This window comes from Puma concolor, unplaced genomic scaffold (genome assembly GCF_028749965.1).
Source record: "Puma concolor isolate L17-30 unplaced genomic scaffold, mPumCon1.1.hap2 unalloc_scaffold_96, whole genome shotgun sequence".
Classification (NCBI taxonomy): Eukaryota; Metazoa; Chordata; class Mammalia; order Carnivora; family Felidae; genus Puma; species Puma concolor.
Genome location: NW_028240309.1, coordinates 19869 through 47060, shown reverse-complemented (window position 1 = coordinate 47060; position 27192 = coordinate 19869). Strand labels below are relative to the sequence as shown.

At 49.8% G+C, this 27192-nt stretch overlaps 1 protein-coding gene across 10 annotated transcripts in view; it reads left to right on the top strand.

Moving 5' to 3' along the window:
* LOC147570808 (pleckstrin homology domain-containing family M member 1-like) overlaps positions 1-26384 on the top strand; it is a 29517-nt gene extending 3133 nt beyond the window's left edge. For 2 of the 10 annotated variants that reach the window (XM_086696768.1, XM_086696767.1), the window contains 5 exons: positions 2723-2811; positions 6046-6293; positions 8027-8653; positions 15348-15759; positions 26020-26383. In XM_086696768.1, the coding sequence (XP_086552894.1) occupies positions 2764-2811; positions 6046-6293; positions 8027-8653; positions 15348-15759; positions 26020-26298 (1614 nt within the window). In that variant the 5' untranslated portion in view covers positions 2723-2763 and the 3' untranslated portion in view covers positions 26299-26383. The other 8 variants (XM_086696774.1, XM_086696770.1, XM_086696771.1 and 5 more) reach the window with 8 other exon arrangements.
* The last annotated feature ends 808 nt before the right edge of the window (positions 26385-27192 follow it).

Genomic DNA, 27192 nt, shown 5'->3' with positions numbered 1-27192 from the left:
TCACAGGATTGTTTTAAGAATTAAATGAGGATAGAGAATGAGATCCTGTGCCAGAGTGAACCGATACCGAGGGGCAGAGGTAGACGAAGGGTGGCTTAGGAGTTTCCTAAAGGCACACGGCACTCACCTTTTCTGCTCAACTGTATCAGGGATGTTTGAACTCTCTACTTGCTCTCTTTATTCTGGGTCTCCTGAAGACCCACCCCTCTTTCGTTTGCTTCTTGGTGTCAGTGAAGACAGTTCTGAGGATAGAAAGTGAAACCAGTCCCATAGCATGGTAGATGGGGGTCTGGCCCACCCAAGGAGCCTGCTGGAGTGCTGACCTAGCAGTCAGGAGACCCAGAGCCCAGAGATCTCACATCGTAGATGGTCGTGGTCCTGCCTCTGAGCCATTGCCTGCCTTCCTGAGGCGTTCTAGCACCGACAGGCCTATGTAGGGAGCTTTGGTTTCCTGCAAAGAAAGATGTGCCCGGAACTTTGGCCTGACCCCCACGTCTCAGTTCTGTTTTGTGAATTGTCAAGTGGCCATTCTTCTAGGTTTCTCTGCACGGTTGTCCTTTTGTGACGTTCCTGACACTGTTTTAGGTCCCAGTTGTCTCTTGTCTGGCCCTGCTCTGACCTCAGTGTCAGTTTACTTTGTTTTTTCAGCAGATCCTGACTTGGCCAGGACACCCACTTAATGATAAGCCTCCCTCCCTCCAGTGAATATTATATTCAGTTAATTAGTTGATGAGGCCTCAATGGTCCTCCTCTTCAGATTGCTGAGGCCCAAGCCTTGAGGCCGGCTGAGGGAAGGGCAGTTTTAGGGCTTGAGGCTCTGTCTAGAAGGGCAGGCCCCCGGAATTACCAAAGGGGATTGGATGCCAGGGTCTCAAAGCCAGAGAGCCTGAACTTGGCCTGCAGGGCTGCGTAGGGTAGCCTTGAAGAAACCCAGCCTCTAGGATCAGGCACGGTTTCAGGACCGACTCTGTAGTACGTCCCCTTCTCCCGGTGCCCTGGTGGCCAGAGCATGGAGCTGGTCTCCAGCAAAGGGTCCTGAGGATTCCCGGTGGGTAGGAGCTGGGAAAGTGGTGGAGGGAGAGACAGTGTGATGGGCTGTGGCCAGGGGCTAGTGTTCCTCCTGTCAGTCTGTTGTGCGCTGACCAGAGCTGGTTTCGTGGGGCCCGTCCTCCACACACCTGTCTCCCTTTGCATGTCCTTACTTAGGAAGGTCGGCGCTGGGTCCTGTTCACCCTCTGCCGGATCCAGAGGCCAGGGGTGAATCAGAGCGTCTTTCATCATTTAGGGCCACCCTGCCGTTCTCCATGCCTCGCTGTTCGCCTGTAAACCTTTCCTGCCAGACTCAACCCGATGCTCCCTTGCATCCCGCCACCTGGGCCCCCGGCCGAAGAGCCCTCCTCCCAAGACTCCCCTGCCCCCTCCCCAGCCACCCCTTAGCCCTAGCTCACACCTGCCTCTTCCAGAAGGGTGGATGTCATCCTGGCCGAAGGTGGTAGAGCCCGCCACTGATCAGCCCTGGGATCTTGGGAAGTTCCTTGACCTGGGTCAGCTTTGATTTCGTATCTGTTAGATCTGGATAATAAAAGAGCTCGCCTAGGGTGGTTCCAAGGAATGAATGAAGCAATGTGTGTAAACAGTACAAAATCCATTCAGCATGCCTCCATTTGATAACTTCTTTGGGCCATCGGTTTTTGAGAACAGAGACAGCGATGACCTGTTTTTTGGTGTCCCTCCATGCTCGGCAGTGTGGTCACTAGAGATCTGTTTAGATGGGAATGTGCCTACCCAATCCTGGTCCGTCCAAGTGGCTGGGGCGGTCCAGGCGAGCCAACAGCCCCCCCCCCGAGGCTCAGGTTGAGGCCCCCCCCCCCCGACCTAAGCCACCCCCGGAGGGTGGGGGGGAGCCAGTGCCCTGAGGGATTTACCTGTGTACTGACTTCAGGTAGTTGAGCGGACTCATTCAGACAGTGGCCTTTGCCTGTAAGGCTTGGCCACATCCAACCGGGGTAATAGACACCATTTATCCTTAGTACCGTCAGGCCCTGTGCTGGGCATTTTCCACATTCATAACCTCCATTTGAGACGTCTGCCGTGGTGCCCCACCTAGCATGCCTAAGTGGTTAGTGGCAAATCGAGATTCGAACCCGTGTTGTTTCCCTTAGGCGTGTCCCTGTGCTGCTCCAGCTGGACCCTCGTGCCTGGAGGGGAAGCAGCTATGTAGCAAGAGGCCCTCCCTTTGGAAACTTCCTTCGGTTGTGCTTGTCCCCGCCGAGCTGGCAGACATGGGGCTGGCACAGGAGTCAGAGGCTCCGAATGTGAATTGTGAGCCCCTGCTTCCTGGTCCATGTGGGCTCTTGGCACCTCCAGCGGCAGCATCCCCCTCGCACCCTTAGTTCTGTATCCAAATCAGCCCTTCATTCCCTGCTTTTTTGTGCCAGCGTGTGGTGTGGCATACAGAGGCCTTTCCATGCCCTGATTAGGGTGGACCCACCCATGGCACATAGGATTCCCCACCTCCTGAGATCCGAGCCCTCAGATTTCTTCTCTTCCCTTGTTTCCTTCCTTAAAATCCACTCTTGGCTTTTACTTTTGAATTCAGAGGCCTTTGCATTGCAGTTTGAGGAAGATGGGCTGACCCGCTGCCTGCTGGGGGAGGGGGAGAATTGGCTGCGGGTGGGGAGCTGGAACCTGCTCATCTGGCCGCCGCCGTCTGTCTCTGCAGGTGTCATGTGATTCTCCGAGGGAGCTGCAGTGTGAGCGGAAATGCTCTCGGTGGTGGAGAATGGACTGGACCCCCGGGCTGCCATCCCGGTAGGCAGTCGGAGAGGCTCAAGGGTGGGGAAGGGGGCACGGGACAGCCATGTCGTTGGTTTTCCTCACTTTGAAATGAATGAGTACTGTCTGGAAAGCGAGGCCTCGGGTTGAGAAAGAGTTATAGCAGAAGCAGGCTCTGAGGAGATCCTGCCCTTTCTAGAACATCTTCTTGGTGATGGAATGGGAATTGATAAAAAACGACGGATTTTAATACGGGCTGCCTAAAGACCAAGGATTTCTCAAAGGAAGTCATACATATGGGGCGCCTGGGTGGCTCACACGGTTAAGCGTCATGATCGTAAGCGGCTCATGGTCTTACAGTTTGTGAGGTCAAGCCCTGCATTGGGCGCTCTGCTGTCAGAGCAGAGCCTGCTTTGGATCCTCGGTCCGCTCTGTCTCTGCCCCCTCCCCCACAGGCACATACACGTATGCACATTCTCTCTCTCTCTCTCTCTCAAAAATAAGTAAACATTAAAAGAAGGGGCAGCTGGGTGGCTCAGTCGGTTGAGCATCCGACTTCGGCTCAGGTCATGATCTCACGGCTCATGGGTTGGAGCCCCGCATCGGGCTCTGTGCTGCCAGCTCAGTGCCTGGCGGTTGCTTCATATTCTGGGTCTCCCTCTCTCTCTCTCTGCCCTCTCCCTCTCATGCTGTCTCTCTCTGTCTCTCAAAAATAAATAAACATTAAAAAAAAAGAAAAGAAAAGAAGGCATTAGGGTGGCCTGGGTGGCTCAGACGGTTGAGCGTCCATTTGGCTCAGGTCATGATCTCACGATTTGGGAGTTTGCTGTCACCACCTAGCCCACTTTGAATCCTCTGTCCCCCTCTCTCTTTGCCTCTCTCTCTCTCTCTCTCTCTCTCAAGTCAAATAAGCAAACAATGAAAGAAGTATATGACCCATAAGTCATATGAAAAGATGTCTAACATCAAAAGACTGCATACTGTATGACTTCATTTACACAAAATGTCCAGAATTGGCAAATGCATAAAGACAGAAAGTAGATTAGTAGTTGCTAGGGGTCGAGGGAGAGGGGACTAGAGAGGAGTGACTGCTCATGGGCACAGTGTTCCTTTTTGAGAGAATGAAAATGTCCTAAAATTAGGTAGTGGCTGTAGTTTCACTATTCTGTGAATATACCAAAAATCACTGAACTGAATAGTTTAAATGAGTGAATTTTATGCAATGTAAATTGTGTCTCATTAAAGCTGTTATAAAGAAAAAAGGAACAGGGGCGCCTGGGTGGCGCAGTCGGTTGAGCGTCCGACTTCGGCTCAGGTCATGATCTCACGGTCCATGAGTTCGAGCCCCGCGTCGGGCTCTGTGCTGACAGCTCAGAGCCTGGAGCCTGCTTCGGGTTCTGTGTCTCCCTCTCTCTCTGACCCTCCCCCATTCATGCTCTGTCTCTCTCTGTCTCAAAAATACATAAACATTAAAAAAAAATTTTTTTTTAAAGAAAAAAGAACATTCAAGTTTTCTAAGAACATTAACATGAACTGTTTGGGCTAAGATAAAAATAAAACAGTAAAATATTTATCCATAATCCTATCAGCTAACAGTTCAAACCAGGTTTTCTGTATTCCCTCCCAATCCTTTTCCAAAACATAGGTATTTTGACATGCTTATATTATGACAGAACTGTCTTTATCTTTCCAAAGGATTTTACATATATGTATTTTATAATTGATTTATGTAACAGACCTTAACGGAATACTTACATGTGTCAGGAACCAGGCCAAGTGTTGAGGATGCAAGAATGAAAAAAAAAAGCAAGTCCTGCCCTCAGAGTAATCCCCCCCCCCCACCCCCCAACTCCTGTGCTGTAGGTCAGGAAGTATTCGTTCCGTTTAACAGATGAGGAAATTAAGCTCAGTGAGGTTAAGTGAAATGTCTGCAGTGACCCAGCTGTTGACCAACAGAGCTGAGACTAACATCTGCCTCTGACTGCCAGGTCAAGGATCTTTCCTTTTTTCTTTCTTTCTTTTTAAAGTTTATTTATTTATTTTAGGGGCGCCTGGGTGGCTCAGTCAGTTAAGCGTCCTGTTTCGGCTCAGGTCATGATCTCACGGCTCGTGGGTTCGAGCCCTGCATCAGGCTCTGTGCTGACAGCTCAGAGCCTGGAGCCTGCTTCGGATTCTGTGTCTTCCTCTCTCTCTGCCCCTCCCCCCCTCATACTTTGTCTGTCTCTCTCTCTGTCTCTCTCTCTCAAAAATAAACATTAAAAAGATATTTTTAAATAAATAACGTTTATTTTATTTATTTTGAAAGGGAGAGTGAGCATGAGCAGAGGAGGGGCAGAGGAGGGGCAGAGAGGGGGGGAGAGAGAGAGAGAGAGAGAGAGAGAGAGAGAGAGAGAGAGAGAGAGAATCTCAAGCAGGCTCCACACTGTCAGCACAGAGCCAGATACGGAGCTCAAACTCAGAAACCGTGAGATCACGACCTGAGCTGAAATCAAGAGTCAGATGCTTAACTGACTGAGCCACCCAGGTGCCCCTAGGATCTTTCGTAATGTGGACCATGCTCCTGTTTTCTTGGTGTTTTTATGGTTCTAAAGTGGCACTTGTAGCCTCTTCATGGAATCGTAGACCCCTAAACAAGGTGGAAAGCTTCACCCCTGCCCTAGATGGATCACCCAGGCTCCCACACCTGTAACTATGATGGAGCCGGTATTTAAACACAAGATTTCTATGGCTATCAAATCACTGAAGTTCGGTTTAAAAAGCAAAACAAAAGAAAAACATACAACTATCTTTGCAAAAAAATAACTATCTCTGGGGGGTATAAGTACGTAATTTTCCTTTTCTCCTCTATGCTTTGTCTCTGTTTTCTTTCTTTCTTTTTTAAAAATTTTTTTCCAACGTTTATCTATTTTTGAGAGAAAGAGAGAGAGCGCGTGTGTGCGTGTGCAAGTGGGGGAGGGGCAGAGAGAGAGGGAGACACAGAATCCAAAGCAGGCTCCAGGCTCTGAGCTGGCAGCACAGAGCCCGACGTGGGGCTCGAACCCATGAACCGTGAGATCAGGACCTGAGCCGAAGTCGGACGCTCAACCGACTGAGCCACCCAGGCACCCATCTTTGTTTTCTATGATTAGCTTGTGCTAGTTTTGCTGTATACACACCCACAGGTAGACGTGAGGCGTGTGTGGGTGTGCGTGTATTTGGTGATAAGCACTTCCCTTCCAGGGGTCACCGCAGGATCTTCTAAAGGCCTGTGTTATGTCTGACACTGACTAGGTCATCAAGAAGAAGCTAGTGGGATCTGTGAAGGCGTTGCAGAAGCAGTACGTGTCCTCGGACACAGTGGTCACTAGCGAAGACGGAGATGCCAGCACCATGTGCAGTGCCCTGGAGGCTGTATTTATCCACGGACTGCATGCCAAGCACATCCGAGCCAAGGCCGGAGGGAAAAGGAAGAAGAGCGCCCACCAGAAGCCTCTGCCTCAGCCTGTCTTCTGGCCCCTCCTGAAAGCTGTCACCCACAAGTGAGATCAGCAGGGGAGGCTTTGCTTTGGGGAGGAGCTTCAGTGTGGGTGACCCTGGGCTCTCCCTCTACAGCTCTATGGGAAGGCAGCAGAGACGCTCTGTGTTCTAGAATGGAGATGGGTGAGATAGGGGTTATTGTTAGACCAAGCCTCAAGAGCCCCTCAGCGCACAGGCAATGGCCTGGGGCTGCTCAGGCCCCTGGCTGGTCGCCTTTAGCAGGAGCCGCTTTTTTGCCACACCGTGGCAAAGTTAGGTAGTTGGAACAGAGAATGTGTGGCCTGCAAAGCCTAAAATCTTTACTAAGTGGCCCTTGACAGAAGAGGTTTGCTGACCCTGCCTTGGAATGTTTGAACATCTCTATGCTAAGTATTATATCCTAAGAGGCTGTGGCATTTTTTAAAGCAGTGGAATCCAGATCATCTGAATATCCACCCTGGGACGTTTGCCTCTGCGGCCCTGGCCCTAACTGCCTGGGCTTTGGAGCAAGCAGCTGCTGGCACGTTGCCTCTAAGGGCTATTAAATGCCACCTTCAGCCTGAAGGTGCCTTGTCGGTCTGTATCTTCCTTTTCCTGCTGACTGCCACCGCCCTATCTCAGGGTCTTACCTCACTCCCAGGTGGCAGTGGCTTTCTAATTGTCCCCCTTATCTCATTCTGTCTGTCCTTAGGTCAGGCAGCTGGTCCGCATTTATTGAGCTTAAGCTAACCCGAGCTCATTCCCTGAGCCCTGTGGAGCACGCACGCCTATGGGCGAGACGTGCTCAGGGCACTGTGATGGTCAGAGGAAGGGCATTTACATCAGACCAAGGGTTCGGGAACTGAGTTTGGTACCTGATCTTATCCCGAGCAGCCCACCCAGAAGTCTGCGTGACTGCGGTCGAGTCATTTCCGGTGTAAAAACTCTCAGGCTCCCCAGTGCTAGCCTGGAGTCCCATTCACTTCGTTGGGGCCCCAGAATCTGTATCCTGACCAGGTTCCCAGGTGATTCTGACGCAGAGCCAGGTGTGGGGACCCTTGCCCCACTTTGCCTCACCGGTTGGATGCTCGAGACCCTGCATCACCTGACTTTGCAACGCAATCAGCCGCTCCTCCTCCTCCCCGTGCTGTAACGGGAGTGCTCACCACTCCTGTTACACAGCTGCTGCTTCCCTACCCTTGGTGCCTTTTTGCTGTCAGTCCTTGGTGCCTAAGGTTCCCCTTCCATCTTTGCTGCTTGAAATCCCTCAAGGCCCAGCTCAATGCCTTGCCTATCCGTAATCCCTATGCCTAATCCCTCAATGCCTTGCCTAAGGCATTGTTCTTACTGCAACCTGGAAGTGATTGCCTTCCCCCCACCCCAGCTCTACTGACAACAGGGTTCACCTCCGTGTGCCCTTGAAAGGTAGTAACCTGGACTGAGGGCAGGACCATGTCTGTATCCTGTATCTTCACGGCTCCAAAGACCTGGCACTTAGGGGCTCATCAGATGTATGCCGGATGAGCAGGTGATGTCAAGGGCGCCTGGGGAGTTGTAACAAAAATGGCAATTATCCTGCATGACAGTAACCTCGAAAAAGTGGGGAGTTGTAGCTAAATATTTCTCAATTCCCTGTAGAACACTGCTATCTGAGATTTTTTCCCAAGCCTGTATATACTTGCAGTCATTATTACTGGCTCCTGCTCACCAGTGGATAAAACAATCCTCCGTGATCTGAAATCATTTCTTGAAACAAGCCTGTCCTCTCCACCCGCAGACACATCGTCTCGGAATTGGAGCACCTGATCTTTGTCAGCACGGACGTGGGCCGCTGCCGGGCCTGGCTGAGGCTGGCCCTCAATGACGGCCTGATGGAGTGCTACCTGAAGCTGCTCCTCCAGGAGCCCGCCCGCCTGTGCGAGTACTATCAGCCCGCAGCCCTGCTTCGAGACGCCGAGGAGGGCCAGTTCCTCCTCAGCTTCCTGCAGGGACTGACGTCCTTATCCTTCGAGCTCTCCTACAAGTCTGTCATCTTAAACGAGTGGATGCTTACCCCACTGGCTCTCTCTGGGCTTTGCCCGCTCTCTGAGCTCGACCCCCTCACCACCTCTGGGACACAACTACAGCGGAAAGAGTCTCTGGATTCAATTTCCCATTCCTCAGGCTCGGAGGACATCGAAGTCCAGCACTCAGGCCATAAGATCCGACGGAACCGGAAGCTCACGGCCTCCTCCCTCAGCCTGGACACCGCCAGTTCATCCCAGCTGTCTTGCAGCCTAAACTCTGATAGCTGCCCACTCCAAGTGAATGGCTCCAAGAGTCCAGATCGTTCCGAGGAGCCCATGTCCTACGACTCCGATCTGGGGACAGCAAATGCCGATGACTCAGACCCGTCTCTGCAAGAGTGAGTGTCCTCCCCCCACTCCTTCTCCTCCCCCTGCCTTCCTTCCTTCTCCTCTTCCTCTTTCTCTCCCTTCCTATGGCATGTGATTGCCTGTCACTGAGCATTGAGCTCTCTAAGGGCATAAAGGAAAAGAGGACCGTGGCTCTTCCTCAGGGACTGGAGTTGCCGGGACTTATAACTGGAGGCAACATGGGGCAGCGAGGAGAATGGATTCAGGGAGGGCTCAGAGCTGAATCAGGCTCCGGCTCTGCCCCTGGCTGATCTTCGACAAGTTACCTAATTTGTCTGAGGCTTCGTGTAAAATATTATTGCCTCTAGGGCGGAAACTAACGGTTCGGAGTTAGATGTACGACTTCCAAAAGACGCAGTGAAGCCCAGCGCGTCAGGGTGCTCCGCTGCGACCTCCCAGAAGGCCTCTGAAGGACACAGACCCTGAATGAGGCCTGGAGGAGGTGGTGCACAAAAGGGGCCAAGCAAGTGAGTGGAGGAAGAGCACAGGGAGCAATGAACTTGACTAGAGAAGGGACCTTGGAGAGAGCTATCTCTTTAAAAGAACTTTTTTCTATTTGAGTATTGTTGACGCACGGTGTTATATTAGTCTCAGGTGTACAACGTAGTGAGTCACCATCTCTCTATGTTAACCATGCTCACCACAGCAGAGCCTTCTTCGTTCAGGCCCTTTTGAAACATTCGTTTTTTAATAGATTTATTTTTATGGTAAGAAAAAAAAGTCTACCTACAGTGAAACGTCTTTTCCACCTTTGTAACCATAATTATTAATTCCTTACATCTTTCTTTTTCTTTTTTTTAAAGTTTATTTATTTTTGAGAGAATGAGCAGGGGAGGGGCAGTGAGAAAGGGGGACGGAGGATCTGAAGCAGATTCTGTGCTGACAGCAGAGAGCCCAACGTGGGGCTCGAACTCACAAACTGTGAGATCATGAGCTAGGCTGAAGTCAGACATTTAACTGACCGAGCCACCCAGGCACCCCCTTTACATGTCTTTTTCTGATGTTTCTAAATGCACCTAACAGATATGAATAGATAGACTTTTTAAATGTCTTTTATATTTCTTATCTCTGCCTCATCCCCACAAAGCTATTATAAATATACTGTTTGATACCTTGTCTCAGAAGAGATCAGAATTTTTGTTTTGGAGCTTCATATCAGTTTCTTCAGTTTTTTTTTTTTTTTCCCCGTGGCATGTGTTTCCATTGTATGAATGTACCTTAGTTTATTTGACCAGCCCTGTATTTACTGGACACTGGAGTTCACTCTTTCTATAAATAACCGTGTGTATGTGATATTCTAATTCTATGCAACTATCTCTGTTCAGTAAAGTCCCAGAAACAGAATTGCTGAGGCAAAGGATAAATGAATCTACAATTTTCATAGATAACCGCCTGTTTACACTCTGTCAGGAATGTACCTGTGCCCTCTCGGCCTTGTAGGCAGAAGGTATTATCAAACTTTTGGATATTTGCTCATCTAATAGGTAGAACATGATAAACTTTTTTTTCAAGTTTATTTATTTGTTTTGAGAGAGAGAGAGAGAGAGAGAGAGAGCAAGCGAGCATGAGTTGGGGAAGGGCAGGGAGAGAGAGGGGGAGAGAGAGAATCCCAAGCAGGCCCCTTGCTGTCAGTGCAGAGCGTGATGCAGAGCTTGATCCCAGGAACTGTGAGATCATGACCCGAGCCAAAATCAAGAGTCGGACGCTTAACTGACTGAGCCACCCAGGCGCCCCGAAAATGGTAAACTTTTATTAAGCGCTTCCTTCAGCCAGACCCATGTTCCCTCAGCCAGTGTCTAGGATCTTCTTTTCTACTCCTGTGTGCCCCTACCTTCTTGGTTCATTCAAGTCTTTACAGGTTTCCCAGCTGCTGTGGGAAGAACACCAGATTGGGTGCCGGTACGGACTGGCTTGTAGCAGGATCCGGCCTCAAGCCCTGTTCTACCAGTCACAAGTCCAGTAACGGCAGGCCAAGCGTTGGCTCTGTGAGGTTGTTTCTTCATCTGTAAAGTGGAGGCTCCCTCATAGGGATTCTCTGGCTGAGAATCAGATCAGATGCCTGGGGGCGAATTACGGCTGAAGCAGCTTCTGAGCAACAGAGCACATTAGCTAGAACTTTCAAACATCAAACAAGAATTTAGGTAGAACATCCTGGAAGGGAGCAATCCCCGCTCTATCGGCTGGGCCCATGGCGTGACTTAAGTTCACTCACCTGTCTGAACCCTTCCTTGTGTCTCCTCCTCCCACAGGCCAGCCCGCCGGCCCTCTGTCTGTCATGTGCCCTGCTTTTATCTTTCGTGAGTCTTGTGATTGGAAAATTCCAGCTTAAGGCCGTTGAATCAGTGACCGTCCACCCTGTGTGGGAAGCGTCATCCTGGGCATTGTGGGAGAAGTCAAGGGAAGAGGGTCAGGATGTACAGACCAGCGCGGGGCAGTGGCGTGCGGAACCAGCAAACACAGAGCACACAGGTGCACAAACACACATCCAGCACCGTCACTCTGAGTGCTGGGCTTGAAGTTATCTTCGCACGTCCACACACACCAGCTCTTAGAGGGTGTGTCTGAGGGTGAAGAGTCACATCAGCAGTTAAGAGTTCGCTTATTTTTGTCATATTACTTAAATATTTGTTTACGTGGATTTTTTAAAGTTGATTTATTTTGAGAGAGAGAGAGAACAGGCGTTCTATCAAAATAAATGTTAAAAAAAGTTTTTTAAAATCATCTACAAGTTAAACATAAAGTACAAAAGATGTAACATTCCAAGGAAATGTATTAACTTAATGTTTTCTGGAAACCAAACTGCAGTTTGCTTTGTGAATAGAGGATTGATGGCCTGAATAGCTTCTTTTGTGTTGGTTGGGTCTGAATTACAGTGATCGCTGAGAAGCACAGCTAGGGGCCGGTGGTTAGGAGTGTGGACTCAGGAGCCAGACTGCTGGAGTCTTCCATTAACCAGCTTTGCGACCCCGGGCAAGATACTCAACCTTTCTGACCTTGATGTCCTCATCTGCAAGACGGGGATAAGAATGCTAGGAAGTGAGTTAAGGTATGCAAAGCGCTTAGAGCAGTGCCAATCACAGGGTGAGTGCTCCATAGGCGGTGTCATCATCATTTTACTACTGGGGGTCCCCGTGATGTCAGTTCTCGCGCTACTTGTCTGTGTATACACGGCTGCAGATCTGTGCTTGGTGATATTTGTCAGAGGTCGTTATCATGAGGCCTTCTCTTGGGGGAAATGATTCTTCGCACATGCGGCCCCCTCCTGTACTTTCATGAGCACCCCTGACCGCCAGGTGGTGCCGTGGACCCCAACGCGCTAGTCCACGCGCTCAGGAAAAGCGCAGGCTCAGAATCGCTTGGCGGGGGCACTTTATGGGGTGGTCATGCCGATTCTCCAGCCCATGCTTTTATTCCACACCTACGCCTCTGTGTACGCGCAATATACGTATGTGTATAATACGTATATGTTTCCAGACTGTCTTCTAAATGAAAGCACAAACTTCTAGAATTTTTCAACAGGCAGTTTTTGAAAAACGCTGCCCTGAGCTGGACAGAAGTGGAAGGACTGGAGCGTTTCAGCCCTATGTTGCATTTTCTTCAAAAGTTTTGAAAATTCTCTTTCTTTCACTTTTCCTTCAAAACCTCATCTCTAGCACTTTTTCCCACTTGATGTGCATGTCTCTTATTCTCTCTGGGTCCTGCCGACCAGCTCTGATCCTGGTGAGACTCCTGTGAACTTGATTTCATCCTGACCGCGGTGTTGATTTGGTGGAAACTCTAATTTATCACACAAGCTTCTTGCTGTCGGGTGGTGTTTCTTTATTCCCACACCCAGTCCACTCCATCATTAAAATGTGTCCTACAGACGAGGGGTCATTTATAATTGATAACCATTTCGGTAATGCTGGTGAATATTTCCGTAATTCTCTTTCCTTACATTTTTATAGCCATGTGTGTAGAGGCTAAGCAGTCTTGCCAGTGGCGATAAGAACAACCAATGACAAATTGAGGTTAATGTTTATTGAGTACTTACTTTGTGCCAGACACTCTATAAGCATTTTACCTATATGATCTCATTCAGCCTTGAACACAGTCATAGGTGGGTGCTGTTACCGTGCCGGTTTTACGGGTAAAGGAATGAAGTCCGTGAACTTTAGGAACCTATTGTGGGGCCACAGCAGTGTGCCAACCAAAGCCAACCAACATCACCCTTTAAGGAAACCCCTTACCCACTAGCTATGGATTTACCTATTCTGGACATTTATTTTTTTTTTTTAATTTTTTTTTCAACCTTTATTTATTTTTGGGACAGAGAGAGACAGAGCATGAACGGGGGAGGGGCAGAGACAGAGGGAGACACAGAATCGGAAACAGGCTCCAGGCTCTGAGCCATCAGCCCAGAGCCTGACGCGGGGCTCGAACTCCCGGACCGCGAGATCGTGACCTGGCTGAAGTCGGACGCTTAACCGACTGCGCCACCCAGGCGCCCCATATTCTGGACATTTAATACCAATGGAATCATACACTATGTGGCTTTTTGTGACCTCCTTCCTTCACTTAGTAGGTTTTCAAGGTTCATCCGTGTTGTAGCATGGGTCATGGCTGAATCATATTCCATTGTGTGAATACACCACAATTTGTTTTATCTTTTCAGTTAGTGGACATTTGTTCTATTCCTACTTTTTGGCTACTGTGAATAATATTGCTGTGAACACTCGTGTACAGGTTTTTGTGCAGACATTGTCTTTTCATTCTCTTGGGTATATACCCATGAGTTGAATTGCTGACTCATATGGTAACTCTATGTTTAACTTTTAAGGAACTACCAAACTGTTCTCCACAGAGGCTGCACCACTTCACATTTCCGCCAGCAGCGTGTAGGAGTTCCATTTTCTCTACACCTTTGCCAACACTTGTTATTCTCTGTCTTTTTAATTTTTAAAAAATTTTTAATGTTTCTTATTTTAGAGAGAGACAGAGAGAGAGAGAGACAGAGCATGAGTTGGGGAGAGGCAGAAAGAGAGGGAGACACAGAATCTGAAGCAGTCTCCAGGCTCCAAGCTGTCGGCACAGAGCCCGACACAGGGCTCGAACCCACGAACCGTGAGATCATGACCTGAGCCGAAGTCGGATGCTTAACTGATTGAACCACCCAGGTGCCCCTCTCTCTTTTTTATTATAGGCATCTTGGTAGGCATAAAGTAGTATCTTATTACGGTTTTGATTTGTATTTCACTCCCGTCTAATGATATCGAGCATCTTTTCATGTACTTTCCATTTGTATACCTTTAGAGAAGTGTCTCTGTAAACCTTTGCCCATTTTTCAGTCAGATTATTTGTTCTAATATTATTGAATTGTAAGAGCTCTCTATATTCTGGATACTAGACCCTTATCAGATATGTGATAATCCTTGGATATAAGATATGCAGATTTTTTTCCTGTTCTATGGGTTATCTTTTTACTTTCTTGATAGTATCCTTTTGAAGCCCAAAAGCTTTTAGTGTTGATAAAGTCCAGCGTACCTATTTTTTATTGTTTACTTATTTGTTGGCTGTCATATAAGAAACCATTGCCTGATCCAAAGATTTATACCTGTTTCCTTCTAAGAGTTTTATAGTTTTAGCTCTTACTTTTAGGTCTTTGATCCATTTTGAGTTCATTTTTTATATGGTATGAGGTAGGGGTCCAACTTTCTTCTTTTGCATGGGACTGTTCGCTTATCCCAGCACCATTTGTTGAAAAGACTATTCTTTCCCCACTGAAATGTCTTGGGCTGCAGATCAGTTGCCCATAAATGTATGGGTTGTTCACCAATGTTTGACTAGCATGTCTTGAAATGTTGTTTGGGGTTATGATGTAGATAAGAGCACACAGCTCAGCCAGAAGACATTAAGGTAGAAACTTGAGTTCTAAAATCCTTATGGAAATGAGCCCACATTAAGGGGAGTTTGGCACGTCTTCTGACCCAGTGTAAACCATTAGGGCAGATATGGGCAATCTCTTGGGCCCCGGGTAGCTTTGTTGTTGTAGGAATCTGTATTCGCCCGTGACATACTCTATTGGTTCATAAACAAAGGAGGAGACAGCAAATAGTTCTAGTTCAGAAACAGAATGTGGATTCTCAGAAGCCTCAGGAGAAGGGGAGCAGCCACTAGCCAGTGCACATTTTAGAAGGCCCAGAGTAGTTTCCATGTGCGTGCGTGTGTGTGTGTGTGTATGTAAAGACAGTAACACTGGCTCCCTGTAGTCCCTGAAGCACCACTGAAGGGCAGGAAGAGGCAGTACCATTGGAAGAGTGAGCAGGTGCACACCCCATGTATACTTGCGTGCACACTCCTGCACCCCGTGTACACTGATCTCCGGCAGCAGGTCCTGGGAACAGGAGGCATCTGGGACCCCACATACGGCCCAGCTCTGGTGGACCAGCGCTTGCACCGGAGATCCCGGGCCCCGCAGTTCCCTTGGCCGCCCACTCTACCTCAGTCCCAGCTGGGGAGAAACTTTGTGAGGCGTGTCAGAGGAAGGCTTGTGTGTAAGCAGAGGAGCACGGTGGGTGGATGACGAGGATGTTTTGTTTTTGAAATCCCCAGACAGCAGTTCTGCCTTCTTACCGCCGTCCCAATAGCCTTGGGCATTCTAGCTGACAGCTTGTCACACAGGTTTCTCTGTTTAAAAACTTCCAGGGTATTGTCGGAATTCAGCAAAGCCCAGGTAAACTCTGTGCCAACCAATGGACTGAGCGGACTGAGTGGAGAAATGGAGATTCCCACGGGGCGGGCCTCACTCCCCCTCCCCGGCCTGGAGGCCAGCATCCCTTTTGATGTGCCCGCAGAGCCCCTCCCGCCCCAAGCATCCTCTGGGACTCAAGATGGGGACCGCAAGCAGGAGCCGCCTCCCCAGGCACCTGGCACCCTGGGCTTGCTGCAGTTGGGCACTGCCAAAGCTGTCCCCTCGGTGAGCATTTTAGACCAGAGGCCTTCCAGTCCCGTGGGAGAGGCGGCGGCCAGAGCAGTCAGCCCGGGGAGCGGCCAGCAGAAGTCTGTGGAGGATGACGGAGCTGCACGGAGCCTTGGGGTGTCCTCACCCACCAGCCCGGTGAGTGATACAAGCTTTTCGGGGAGAGGTCTTGGGGAAATGTCTCAGAGCTGGTGCAGGGTCTCCCCAGCTAGCCACCCCGAGTGGTCTCTGCCTTGTCTCCATTAGCCCCTCATATCTGTCACGGCGGACGTGAGCCAGGCACGGTGCCAGTCCCTTCCCATGGGTCTCTCTTGTCCTCTCACATTGACCCCGTAGAGAAGATAATTCTCATCTGATCATAGACCCTGCGCATAACCACTGCCACTTATCAGCTCAAGGCCTCGGGCAAGGCCCTTTGCCTCACTGAGCCTTGGTTTCCTCCTCAGCTCTTGTTATTATTAAATTCAGATTTGCTAAAATACCAGACTTTGAGAATACTCATCTTGCAATATGAGCCAGGTTAGAACTGCACCATCCCCTATGGTAACCACTAGCCACACGTGGCTGTTGAATGAGCGTGTAAAATGTGGTTAGTCCAAACTGAGATAAGCTATGTGAAATAAACACTGGATCTTGAAGGCTTCGTCTGAAAAAAAAAGAAGGTGAAATACTCAATCATTTATCGATTATGTGTTACAATGAAAATATGTTTGATGTTGGGTTAAATATAAAAGTTACTTACACGTGTTTCTTTTTACATTTTAAAAACGTGGCTAGTAGAACATTTAAAATGATACATGTGGCTGGAATTCTATTTCTGTTGGGCAGTGCAGCTCTAGAATGGGCCGGTCTCCTTTGTTGATAACCCCGAGGGAAGCCAGCCCTGGGAATCTCCTGCACAGAGCCATGGGTCAGAGGCTTGAGAACCATCGGCCCAGTGAAGCGGTGTCAAAGCTGTGGACCTGAGCTCTTTGCCATTTCACATTTGTCCTTGAGGATGAATAGCCAGGGTAGGAAGTTGTATGCACGTGTGCACGCGGACATACAGAACCCCCGGTTTATCCCAGCTGCTGTCTGGGGTCACGTTAGGATATAGTCTTGCTTTTTCAGCTCCATCCGTGCATATCTCTCATCCGGTAGCTTCCAGATCCTGTAACTCAGGATGGGGCCAAGGCCGTGAAATAGATTAGGACACGCGCTCGCGCGCGCGCGCGCGCGCACACACACACACACACACACACTTTTAAATAGCTTTATTGAGATATAACTCATATACCATACAATTCACCTAATTAAAGTGTATAATTCCATTTTTTTTCGTATATTCACAAGGTTGTGCAGCCATCACTACAATCGAATTTGAAAATATTTTCATCCCCCATAAAAGAAATCCCTTGGGATGCCTGGGTGGCTCAGTCGTTTGAGGGTCTGACTTCAGCTCAGGTCATGATCTGTGGTTCACAAGTTCGAGCCCCATGTCGGGCTCTGTGCTGACAGCTCAGAGCCTGGAGCATGCTTCAGACTCCCTCTCTCTCTGCTCCTCCCCTGCTGATGCTCTGTCTCTATCTCTCTCTCAAAAAATAAACAAAAACATTTAGAAAGAAAAGAAAAGAAATCCCTTACCATTAGCAGTGACGTCCCATCCTCCTCCTCCCGCCTCACTCCCCTCATCCCCTGGCAACTACTTATTTCCTTTGTCTATAGATTTGCTATTCTGGACATTTCACAGAAATGGAATCCTGTAATATGCAGCCTTTGGTGACTGGCTTCTTCCAATTAACATACTGTTTTCAGGATTCATCGTTGTTGGAGCCTGATCTGTGCTTCAGGGAGTAATAATTCATTGTAGATTCCTTTGTATGAACCCGTCACATTTTATTTTGTCCTTCATCAGTGGATAGACTTTTGTTTTTTTCCCCCCATTTTTTTGGCTAATATAAATAACACAGCCATGAACATTCATGTACAAGTTTTTGTGTGGGTATATTTTTGATTGTCTTGGATGTATACCCAGCAGCAAAATCTCTGGGTCACATGGTAACTCTATATTTAACCTTCTGAGGAACTACCAAACTGTTTTCCTAAGCAGCGGCCCCATTTTATATTCCCACCAGCAATGTATTCCATCCTCACCAACAGTTCTTACTGTCTTTTTAAAAATTGTCATTATAGCTAGCAGGCGGCAGGAGCAGTATCTACTTACGGTTTTGATTTGCGTTTCTTTAATGACTAATGATGTCAAGCATCATCTTGTTTGTGTGACTTTTGGCCATTTGTAGATCTACGTTGGAGGAATGTCTATTCAGAACCTTGGCCCATTTTTATTTTATTTTGTTTATTTTTCACTTATTTATTTTGTGGGAGTGCGGGCATGAGTAGGGGAGGGGCAGAGAGAGAAGGAGAGAGAGTCCCAAGCAGGCTCCTTGCCGCTAGCACAGAGCCCGATGCAGGGCTTGAACTCACGAAACGTGAGGTCACAACCTGAGCCAAAACCAAGAGTCAGATGCTGAACCCACTGAGCTACCCAGGTACCCCTTGGCCCATTTTAAAATGGGATTATTTGTCTTTTTATTATTGAATTATAATAGTTCTTTATATATTCTGGGTTGTATACCCTTATTAAATACATAATTAGCAACTGTTTCCTCCCATCCTGTGAGTTGTCGTTTCACTTTCTTGGTGGTAACATTTACAGCATAAACGTTTTCAATGTTGATAGAGTCCAGTCTACCTATTTTTTTCTTTCGCCATTTGTGCTTTTGGTGTCCCGTGTATACCCGTTTCCTAGCCCAAGGTCACAAAGATTGATGCGTTCTTCTAAAAATTTTATAGTTTTAGCTCTTACATTGAGATCTATGATCCATTTTGAGTTGACTTTTGTATATGGTATAAGGACGAGGCCCAGCTCGATTCTTTTGCATATTGATGTACAGTGGTACCAGCACCATTTGTTCAAAAGACTATTATTTCCGGGCGCCTGGGTGGCTCAGTCGGTTAAGCGTCCGACTTCAGCTCAGGTCGTGATCTGTGGTTCGTGAGTTCGAGCCCCGCGTCGGGCTCTGTGCTGACGGCTCAGAGCCTGGAGCCTGCTTCCGATTCTTGTGTCTCCCTTTCTGTCTGCCCCTCCCCTGCGCGCGCTCTCTCTCTCTCTCTCAAAAATAAAGATTTTTAAAAATTTACCAGAAAAAAAGACTATTATTTCCCCCTTTAGAACGTTTTCGAGGAATGCTGTAAAGTGATCTTTAGTACACATCTCAGTGAGTACTTATATACGATGTACCCTCTATGGCCACCCTCCAGATGGAAACATAGAACACTTCCAGCCCACCAGAAGGCTCTCTCATGCCTTGTCCCATTGTTCCCCTCTAAAGGAAGCCTCTATTCTGACTTCTAGCACCGTAGATTAATTTCTCCTATTGTTCGACTTCATTCGTATGGAAGGAACTGTACAATGCATACTCTTTTGCTTCTTTCACTGAGCATTATGTCTGTGTGGTTCACCTGTGCATATAGCATGAGGCTATAGTTTGTTCTTTTCCATTGTTCTGTAGCATTCCATTGTAAGAGTATATCACAGTGCATCTATCCATTCTCCTGCTAACAGACATTTGGGTTGTTTCCAGGTTTGGGCTATTATGATGAAAGCTGATGTGAACGTTCTTACATTTGTATTTCTGTGAACCCCTCTGCACTCTTTTCTGGGGGTATATATCTAGGAGCGGAATCGCCCAGTCATTGGGAAGGCATATGTTTACCTTTAGTGCATACTGCCAAGCAGTTTTCTAACAGTGCTTGCATTGACTTGTACTCACATTGGCAATATGTGAGCATTTTCATTGCTCTTTATCCTAGCCAGTGGGTCATCAGTCTTTTTCATTTCGGCCACTCTAATAGGTGTGCAGTGGGACCTCACTGTGGTTTTAATTTGCATTTCCCTGATGACTAACGATCTTGATACCTTTTCGTTGGCTTATTGGCTGTTGGAAGTCTCTAAGTCATTGCTTCATTCTTAAATTGAGTTGTGTGTATTTCCTGATTCATTGGTAGAGGCTCTTTACATATTATGGATATGTCTTTTATTAGAGAAAAAAATATGTCGCATATACATATAGCAAACGTTTCTTCAAGTCTATGGCTTGCCTGTTTTTTTAACGTTTATTTATTTATTTTGAGAGAGAGTGTGTACGCTCATGCGCGTGCAGAAAAAGAGGGAGAGAGGAATGCCTGGGTGGCTCAGTCGGGTAAGCTCAGGTCATGATCTCGCGGTTCACAAGTTCAAGCCGTGCGCCGGGCTCTGTGCTGACAGCTTGGAGCCTGGAGCCTGCTTTGGATTCTGTGTCTCCATCTCTCTCTCTCTGCCCCTTGCCCACTTGCACTCTGTCTCTGTCTCTCTCTCAAAAATAAATAAACATTAAAAAACAAAAGAAAAAGAGAGGGAAAGAGAGAGAATCCCAAGCAGTCTCCACACTGTCAGTGCAAAGCCTGACTTGGGGCTTGAACTCACAAACTGTGAGATCATGACCTGAGCCGAAATCAAGAGTTGGATGCTTAACTGATTGAGCCACCCAGGTGCCCCTATGGCTTGTGTTTTAAATCTCTTAATGGTATTTTTCGTGGAGCAGAAATTCTTGGTTTTAATGCTCTTCAATTTATTGGCCTCTCTGTTTGTGGTTTACGTATTTTGTGTCTAGTTTTAAGATCTCTACCCAAAGCTGTGAAGACCCCTGTATTTTCATCTAGAAGCTTTGTTGTTTTACCTTTTGCAATTAGATTTATGATCCACTTGGGACTGAGTTTTGTGTATGGTGTGAGGTAAGAGTCAAAAGTCACGTTTTGTCCATACAGATATCGGACCGACTAGCACCACTGACTGAATGTGACTGTATAAGCCATGTAGCTGTATAAGTGAGGTCACAGTCTCCATTTTTTACTATCCTGAAGAGTCTTCAGGGCCCAGAATGTCAGAGGACTCTGAAGGTTTTGAGCCGACAACTGTCAACACCCTGAAGGGTAAAGAAGAACGACTCCACAGCCCCTGGCTTGAGCTGGAAGCAGGGGGCTACCCCTAGGGTCTGGGGCTGCGCGCCCTAGTAGGATGCCACAGAGTGGCGTTGACCAAGCTGAGTTCACTCCCGTCCAAGACCTGACTCGTGTTGTGTCTCAGCTCCGACATCCTGTCTTGCCAGGGTCCCAGAGCTGATGGGACAGGGCAGCTTAACTTGTCACCCAAGCTCCTCGGCTCACCGGGCGTTGCTCCTCTGGCCTCCGGCAGCTTCTGCCACCGCAGGCTCCTTTCAGCCCCAGGCGTTTCCATTTGCCATTCCATCTGCCCGGACCCTTTCCCAGCTCGCCCCTTTTCCTCACCCTTGTCTCCGCCTTCCCCCAGCACCCTGTCCCAAAAGCACCGTCCCCAGTGACTCCCTTTCCCATTTGCCTGCTTCACTTGATTTCCTGCCTCTGGACTCGAATATCGGCTCCGTGATACGGAAGAGCATGTCTGTTCCCTTCTGTAAGGTCAGCTCTGCACACCGTACCTGGGTGAGTGCAGGCGTAATTAACGGCTCTCGAACTCTCAGAGACTCTCGAGATGCCAGCTTGGGAGTTTACGCTGAGAAGTAGGCCGCCAAGTGCATGGGCTGGGCTGGTGGGTCTGACCAGGGCGGGCTCCGCCTCCCCGCAGGCCTCAGGGGACTCAGGTGGCTGAGAGCCCACAGGACCCACTCATCCCTCCCCTAAGTAGATAGTCGCTGGGCACTCCCGTGCAGCCCACCTGGTGGACCCCCGGCTCCACCCCGCGTGTCACCCCTGTGAGTCTCATTTTCCTGTGCTTCTGTCACTTAGTCACTGCCATTTATTTGACACTTTGGTGGCGTGGGGTGGGGGTGGGGGGGTGAGTAGAGGGTTCTGACTGTCAAGTCGTATAACCATGAGAGCCATTCAGTCTTTCTTTAAAAAAGAAACAAAAACCATTATTTTAAATTCATTCACCACAGAGGCCCTGCTCTGGGCCAAGCACCATACTTGGTACGGTGATGGAACAGGACGGACAAGGGCCCTGCTCCTTGGGGACAGACACTGGATCAGGCAAGTCATTACCCACATCATAATTACACTGGTGACAAGTGCCAGGAAGGAAAGGGGCCGGGAGTGGGGGAGCTAAGGGGACTTCTATTTGTGGACTCCGGGGGGCTGTGAACGGATTTCTCAGTTGCACTCCAGAGGACAGTCTGGATTCTAAGACTTCACCCAGTGAAAGTGGCATTCCTCTGTCTCGGGCCCCTCGTGGCAGGTGCTGCCATGGCTTTGACCCGTGGTCTGTGGCGGTTTCCTCCACCGTTAGAGCGGCAGGGAACTGGCCAGATGTGGGGGCTTGAATGAGCAGAAGGTAGGAAGGTAGGTGGTAGGAAGGGGGAGGGGGAACAGTGGGGTGCTCCCCCCACACTCCGCTTGGTGACCGGGGGCCCTGGCTGGGGCACAGCTACAGAGCTCCGTCCAGGCCTGTGTGCAGTAGCTCCAAGGACCCAGTGTTCCCACTGGTTTTGTCTGTTGTCTAAGAGAACAAAAGATGTTTCCTGGAGTATCATTTCCTGGGGGCTGACCTGTGGCCGCTGGACCGAGTCTGAACACTTCCCGATCGTCTCCCTCACCTCCTTGGAGAGAGGAGCCCTCACCAGTGAACTTCTATCACCTCACAATTCACATTTGTCTCCTTCCTTCCAGTCCCCTTGCCCCAGCCTTGTTATTTTATGCCAAAGACGTTTGATACTCAAGAATTATTCCCTCACCTGTGATAACTCTGTGCCAGGCAGAAAGAAGAGTGGCCATTGCATACAGCTTGGTAGGTGCTGGGTGGGGTGGGCAAAGAATGCCGTGGGAGCCCCGAGGAGTCCCTGACCCAGCTAGGCAGCGGGAGGAGTGTAGGCTGGGAAATAGTCAGGAAAGCTTCCCAGAGGAGGTGATGGACGGCCCCTGAGCTGAGTCTTAAGGAATAGTGAGCTGGGAGGCCGCAGGACTTCCCAGGTGTGTGTGCCAGGCTCTGTGGGGCTCCTGCCCATTTTCCTCGGGGAGCTCCCCTGGGTCTCTATGGCCCAGGCAGGCTTTGTTCAGAATCTTGTGTTGCAAATGCTTCCCAAGTAGCCACCCTGATTGACACATTGTCCTGTCACTGACTGAAGGAAGCACCTGCTAATTCCGAGGGTTTTCAGAGGGAGCCCTGGAGCCCAGCCCTGAGGCCCCGATACTCCCGACTCAGAGTTCTCCACTCTTGGCTTAAGGTGCCAGAAAGCATCTGAATGGATTAAACTGTGCAAACCAATCCCTCTAGGGCAGCCCAAGCCTTACTCCCCTTCCGCGTCTACGGGAGCAGAGAGGGCAGTCTCATTTAGGGGGTGGAAATAGCAACTTCAGGGTGAGGCTGGTGACACTTAACAAAATAGCTGGGCTGGACCCACCTCTCGTGTGAGTCACTTCCTCTGTGTAGACAGCCACTTAGGGCAGTCCAGCCAGCTTTCTTCTTGACTCTGCTCATCCATGCTTAGGCACAGAAAGGCAGGGAGTGCTTGAAATGGGGGAGGGGGAAGCTAAAATCCCTTCCCACAATTCTGTGACCCCAGACCCACCCCACTTCTCCCACTGGTGAGCAGCTTCAGTCTCAGCAACAGAAGGGGTCCTGGGTCCTGCTCACCCATGCCTCCCTCATCTCAAACCCTATAAGCAGGGCTGACAAACTGTGCTGGGATGATGGGATGTCCACCTGCGACAAAATAAAGGTAGACCCCTTCCTCACACCATACACAAGAATTAACTCAAAATCAGTTGGAGACTTAGGGGAGCCTGGGTGGGGTGGCTCAGTCGGTGAAGCCTCCGACTTCGGTTCAGATCATGGTTCGTGAATTCGAGCCCCACGTCGGGCTCTGTGCTGACGGCTTAGAGCCCGGAGCCTGCTTCCGATTCTGTGTCTCCCTCTCTCTCTCTGCCCCCCCCCCCCCCGCTGTCTCTCTCAAAAATAAATAAACATTAAAAAATTTTTTTTAATAGGCAAAGAATTCGAATAGACATTTCTCCAAAGAAGATCTACTGGTGTCCACTGAGCACGTGAAAAGATGCTCGGTGTCATTGTCCTTAGACACTGGGGAAATTGCAAACCCAAACCACAAGACGGTACTTCACACATGTGAGGATGGCTATAATCAAACAGATAATAAAAACGTTGGAAAGGATGTGGAGAAATTGGAATCCCCATATGTGGTGGGAATGTAAAATGGTGTAGTCACTTAGGGAAAGAGTTTGGAAATTCCTCAGAAAGTTAGACATAGTTACCGAATGGCCCATCAGTTGCACTCATAGACATGTACCCAACGGAACGGAAAACATAGGTCCACACAGAAATGGTTACGTGGAGACAGAGACAAACCAAACAGGGCCTTTTGGTGAGGCAGGCCTTCTCCTGAGGACGCCCAGGGACTGGAGAAGAGGGGAGGGCCATGGTCAAGTTGGTCAGCTCGGTGAGGCCGAGGCCCGGAACCGAGACGTGGAGGCGCGCGTCCGGCAGCTGCAGGAGCGGATGGAGCTGCTGCAGGCCGGGGGAGACGCAGCTGTCACGGGGGTCCCCAGTCCCCGGGCCACGGATGCACCTTCCCATATGGCCCCCCGGCCGTGGCTCTGGGCCAAGGCCCGCTGGTGGGGCCAGGCCCCATGCACCGCCGCCACCTGCTGCTCCCTGCCAGCCTGACCTATCGGAGGCGCGTTCCCTGCTCCTGTTCGCCGTTGCTCTGGCTGCTGCCGCCGCCTTGGGCTGCACAGGGTTGGTGGCCTGCGCCCACCATCTCGCCCCGGTCTGGCGCCACCCGGGAGCCGCCTTCGCCCCCTGAACCCTAGGACCCCAAGCTGGAGGGTTGGGTGACCTGGGCACGGCGCAGAAGCCATTCCTACCGCCTCCCCGTTCACACCGCCTCCCAGCGTGGGTCTCCGCCCGAGCTCCAGCCCTGCGATCCGGGCCCGCCCCCTGGCGGCCGGGGAGGGAGGAGCAGGGGGCTCCAGGGAGGCTTGCAACCAGGAATGCTGCAGTTGCTGCTGGGGAGAATGGCAGACCAACCACCTACTAACTCCGGCCTGGCTGAGGCCCCGCCGTGGATGGGCAAACTGCGATCTAGAGGAGACAGCAGGGCCAGGGCTCCGCCATCAGTTTTTCACCCTCCACACGCCCCCCGCCTATCGGCTCGCAGACCACAAATCCCTGTGCATGAGGCCCTACTATCCCGGGAATGTTCTCTTCCCGCGGCGAACTCTAGTGCGAGCCCCGCCCGCCTTCTCGAGAACCTTTTGCTTTCGCCAGCCCCGCTTTTTCGGGGACTCGCGCGCCCTCCTCACGTATGTAGCTCTGGGGGCCACAGCAGGCTCCGCCCGCCTCGGCAGTTTGGGTATTTATTGACCTGTCCTCCGACCCGCCAAGTTTCAGGACCCCAGCACCTTAATCCACGTTTTGGATGCACTGAGACCCCGACATTCCTCAGTATTTATTGTCTCTCCACACCTGGGACCCCACCCCCGATCCTCGCGAATAAAAGGCCCTCCAGTCTGCCCAACAAAAAAAAAGAAAAAAAAAGAAATGGTTACGTGAATGTTCGTGGCAGCATTATTCATAATTGCCCCAAAGCAGAGACAACCCAGATGCCCATCAGCTGATGAACGGACAGACCAAATGTGCTACATCCATACCTTGGAATACTAGTTAGTAATAAAGAAATACCGATGCCTGCCACAACATGGATGGACCTAGAAAACCTGATGTTCAGAGAGAAGGCAGACACAAAGACCACATTTATAAGATTCCTTTTATATTGGGGCACCTTGGTGGCTCAGTTGAGCGTTCAACTCTTGATTTTGGCTCCGGTCGTGATCCCAGGTTCGTGAGACTGAGCCCCACGTCAGGCTCCACACTGAGTGTAGAGCCTGCTTAGGATTCTGTCTCTCTCTTTCTCTGCCTGTCTGTCCCCCTCCCCTGCTCATGCTGTCTCCCCCCCATACACCCCAAAATAAATATACATACAAATGAATAAAAAGACAAACCATAAATGAAGATTCTGTTTATGTAAACAGAATGGACAGATCTCTAGAAACAGAAAGTAGATTAGTGGTGGCCTAGAACTGGAGCGGTTGAGGGGAAATGGGAACTGACCGCTCCCGAGCACGGGGTTTCTTTCTGGAGGAATGAAAATGTTCTGAACTTCGTGGTGCTGGTTGCACAACTCCGTGAATACACTGAAACTATTCAGTCGTGCGCTCTAAATGGTTCCTTTGATGATCTGTGAATTGTGTCTCCATCAAGATGTCTGTAAAACAAAACAAACACACAAAAACCTTCAACCACCACCTATGTCTTCCCTCCCTTCCCACTAGAAGAGCAGGAGCTGGATTTCAGAGGATGACTTCTACCGGCCTCCCCAGGAGCCGCCCGCAGAGAGCCCTTCAGAACACTCCGTGGCTTCTTCCGGAGGGACTCCGGAGTCCAGGCCTGGGCTCCTCCAGCATTTTTCTCAAGGGCCAAGGAAAAGCCACTCCACGGGGGCCTTAGACCAAGCCTGCGTGCCTTCCCCAGGAGGCCGGCCAAGCAGGGCAGCGGCGGCCCAGGAGCACCAGAACTTCAGGGTGGTGCACCGCAGGCAGATGGGTAGGTGACCGCAGGGTTCCAGTGACCTTGCCGCGGGGACAGTGCCTTTCGGAGAGCAGTGCCAGAGCCCTCTTTTCCATTACCGGTTGGGTAGTGTATTCTCACGAGCAAAGCCTCTTCCCAAAATGTAATCAGGAACACCCTTGCTGAGTAATTCAGGGAAGCATTTCAGGAAAAGTGCTATATTTTCTCATGAGAGCTCCACAGTATCATGCCCCCAAACCTGTTTCATATATTGAAATACTGAAACTTCCCCCCCGAGGTCGTGTGACTATGCACGACTCTGGGTTCTGCCTGTAGCTCAGAGCAAACCCTGCCTCCGGAAGGCGTTTCAGTGCCCCTTCCCGAGACCTCTGTCTTCGATGGTTTGTTTAACAGCTCTGGTGGGGTTGTATCAGCTCTGCCATCTGTTAGCCGTCCTCTGTGCGCTGTTTACAATGAGGCCAGCTCGAGTTCCGCACCCTGTGCAATTCTAAAAAGCGTTCAGTAACCATAAGCGAATTTCTCCACAACCCCCACAAACAGAAAAGTCTGCCCTGGAGCCGGTCTCTTTCTCACTTCATTTTCTGTTTGCCGTGACCCAGCAGACGATTCCGGCCAGGTTCCTAGCTCAGGAGAGCCCTGGTCTCCACACTGGCTTCTTTTAGGTTTTTCTTGTAGTCCGTGTAACCATGCCAGAGAAAGTGTGCCTCATGCCTAGGCCGTCAGGTTCCCTGAAGGGTAGGAAGACCCTATACAATTATCTGAAATCTCCAAGGCTAGTTCAGGCTGCGGAAGAGAGAACTGTGCGTCCTTTGGACCCCCCAGTTGCTGGCAGAGCCCTAGGAACCAGGGAGCATAGAGGGGTGTGTGGTGTCCAGGCACACGGTCATTCAGCGGGTATTTATTAAGTATCTGTGCTG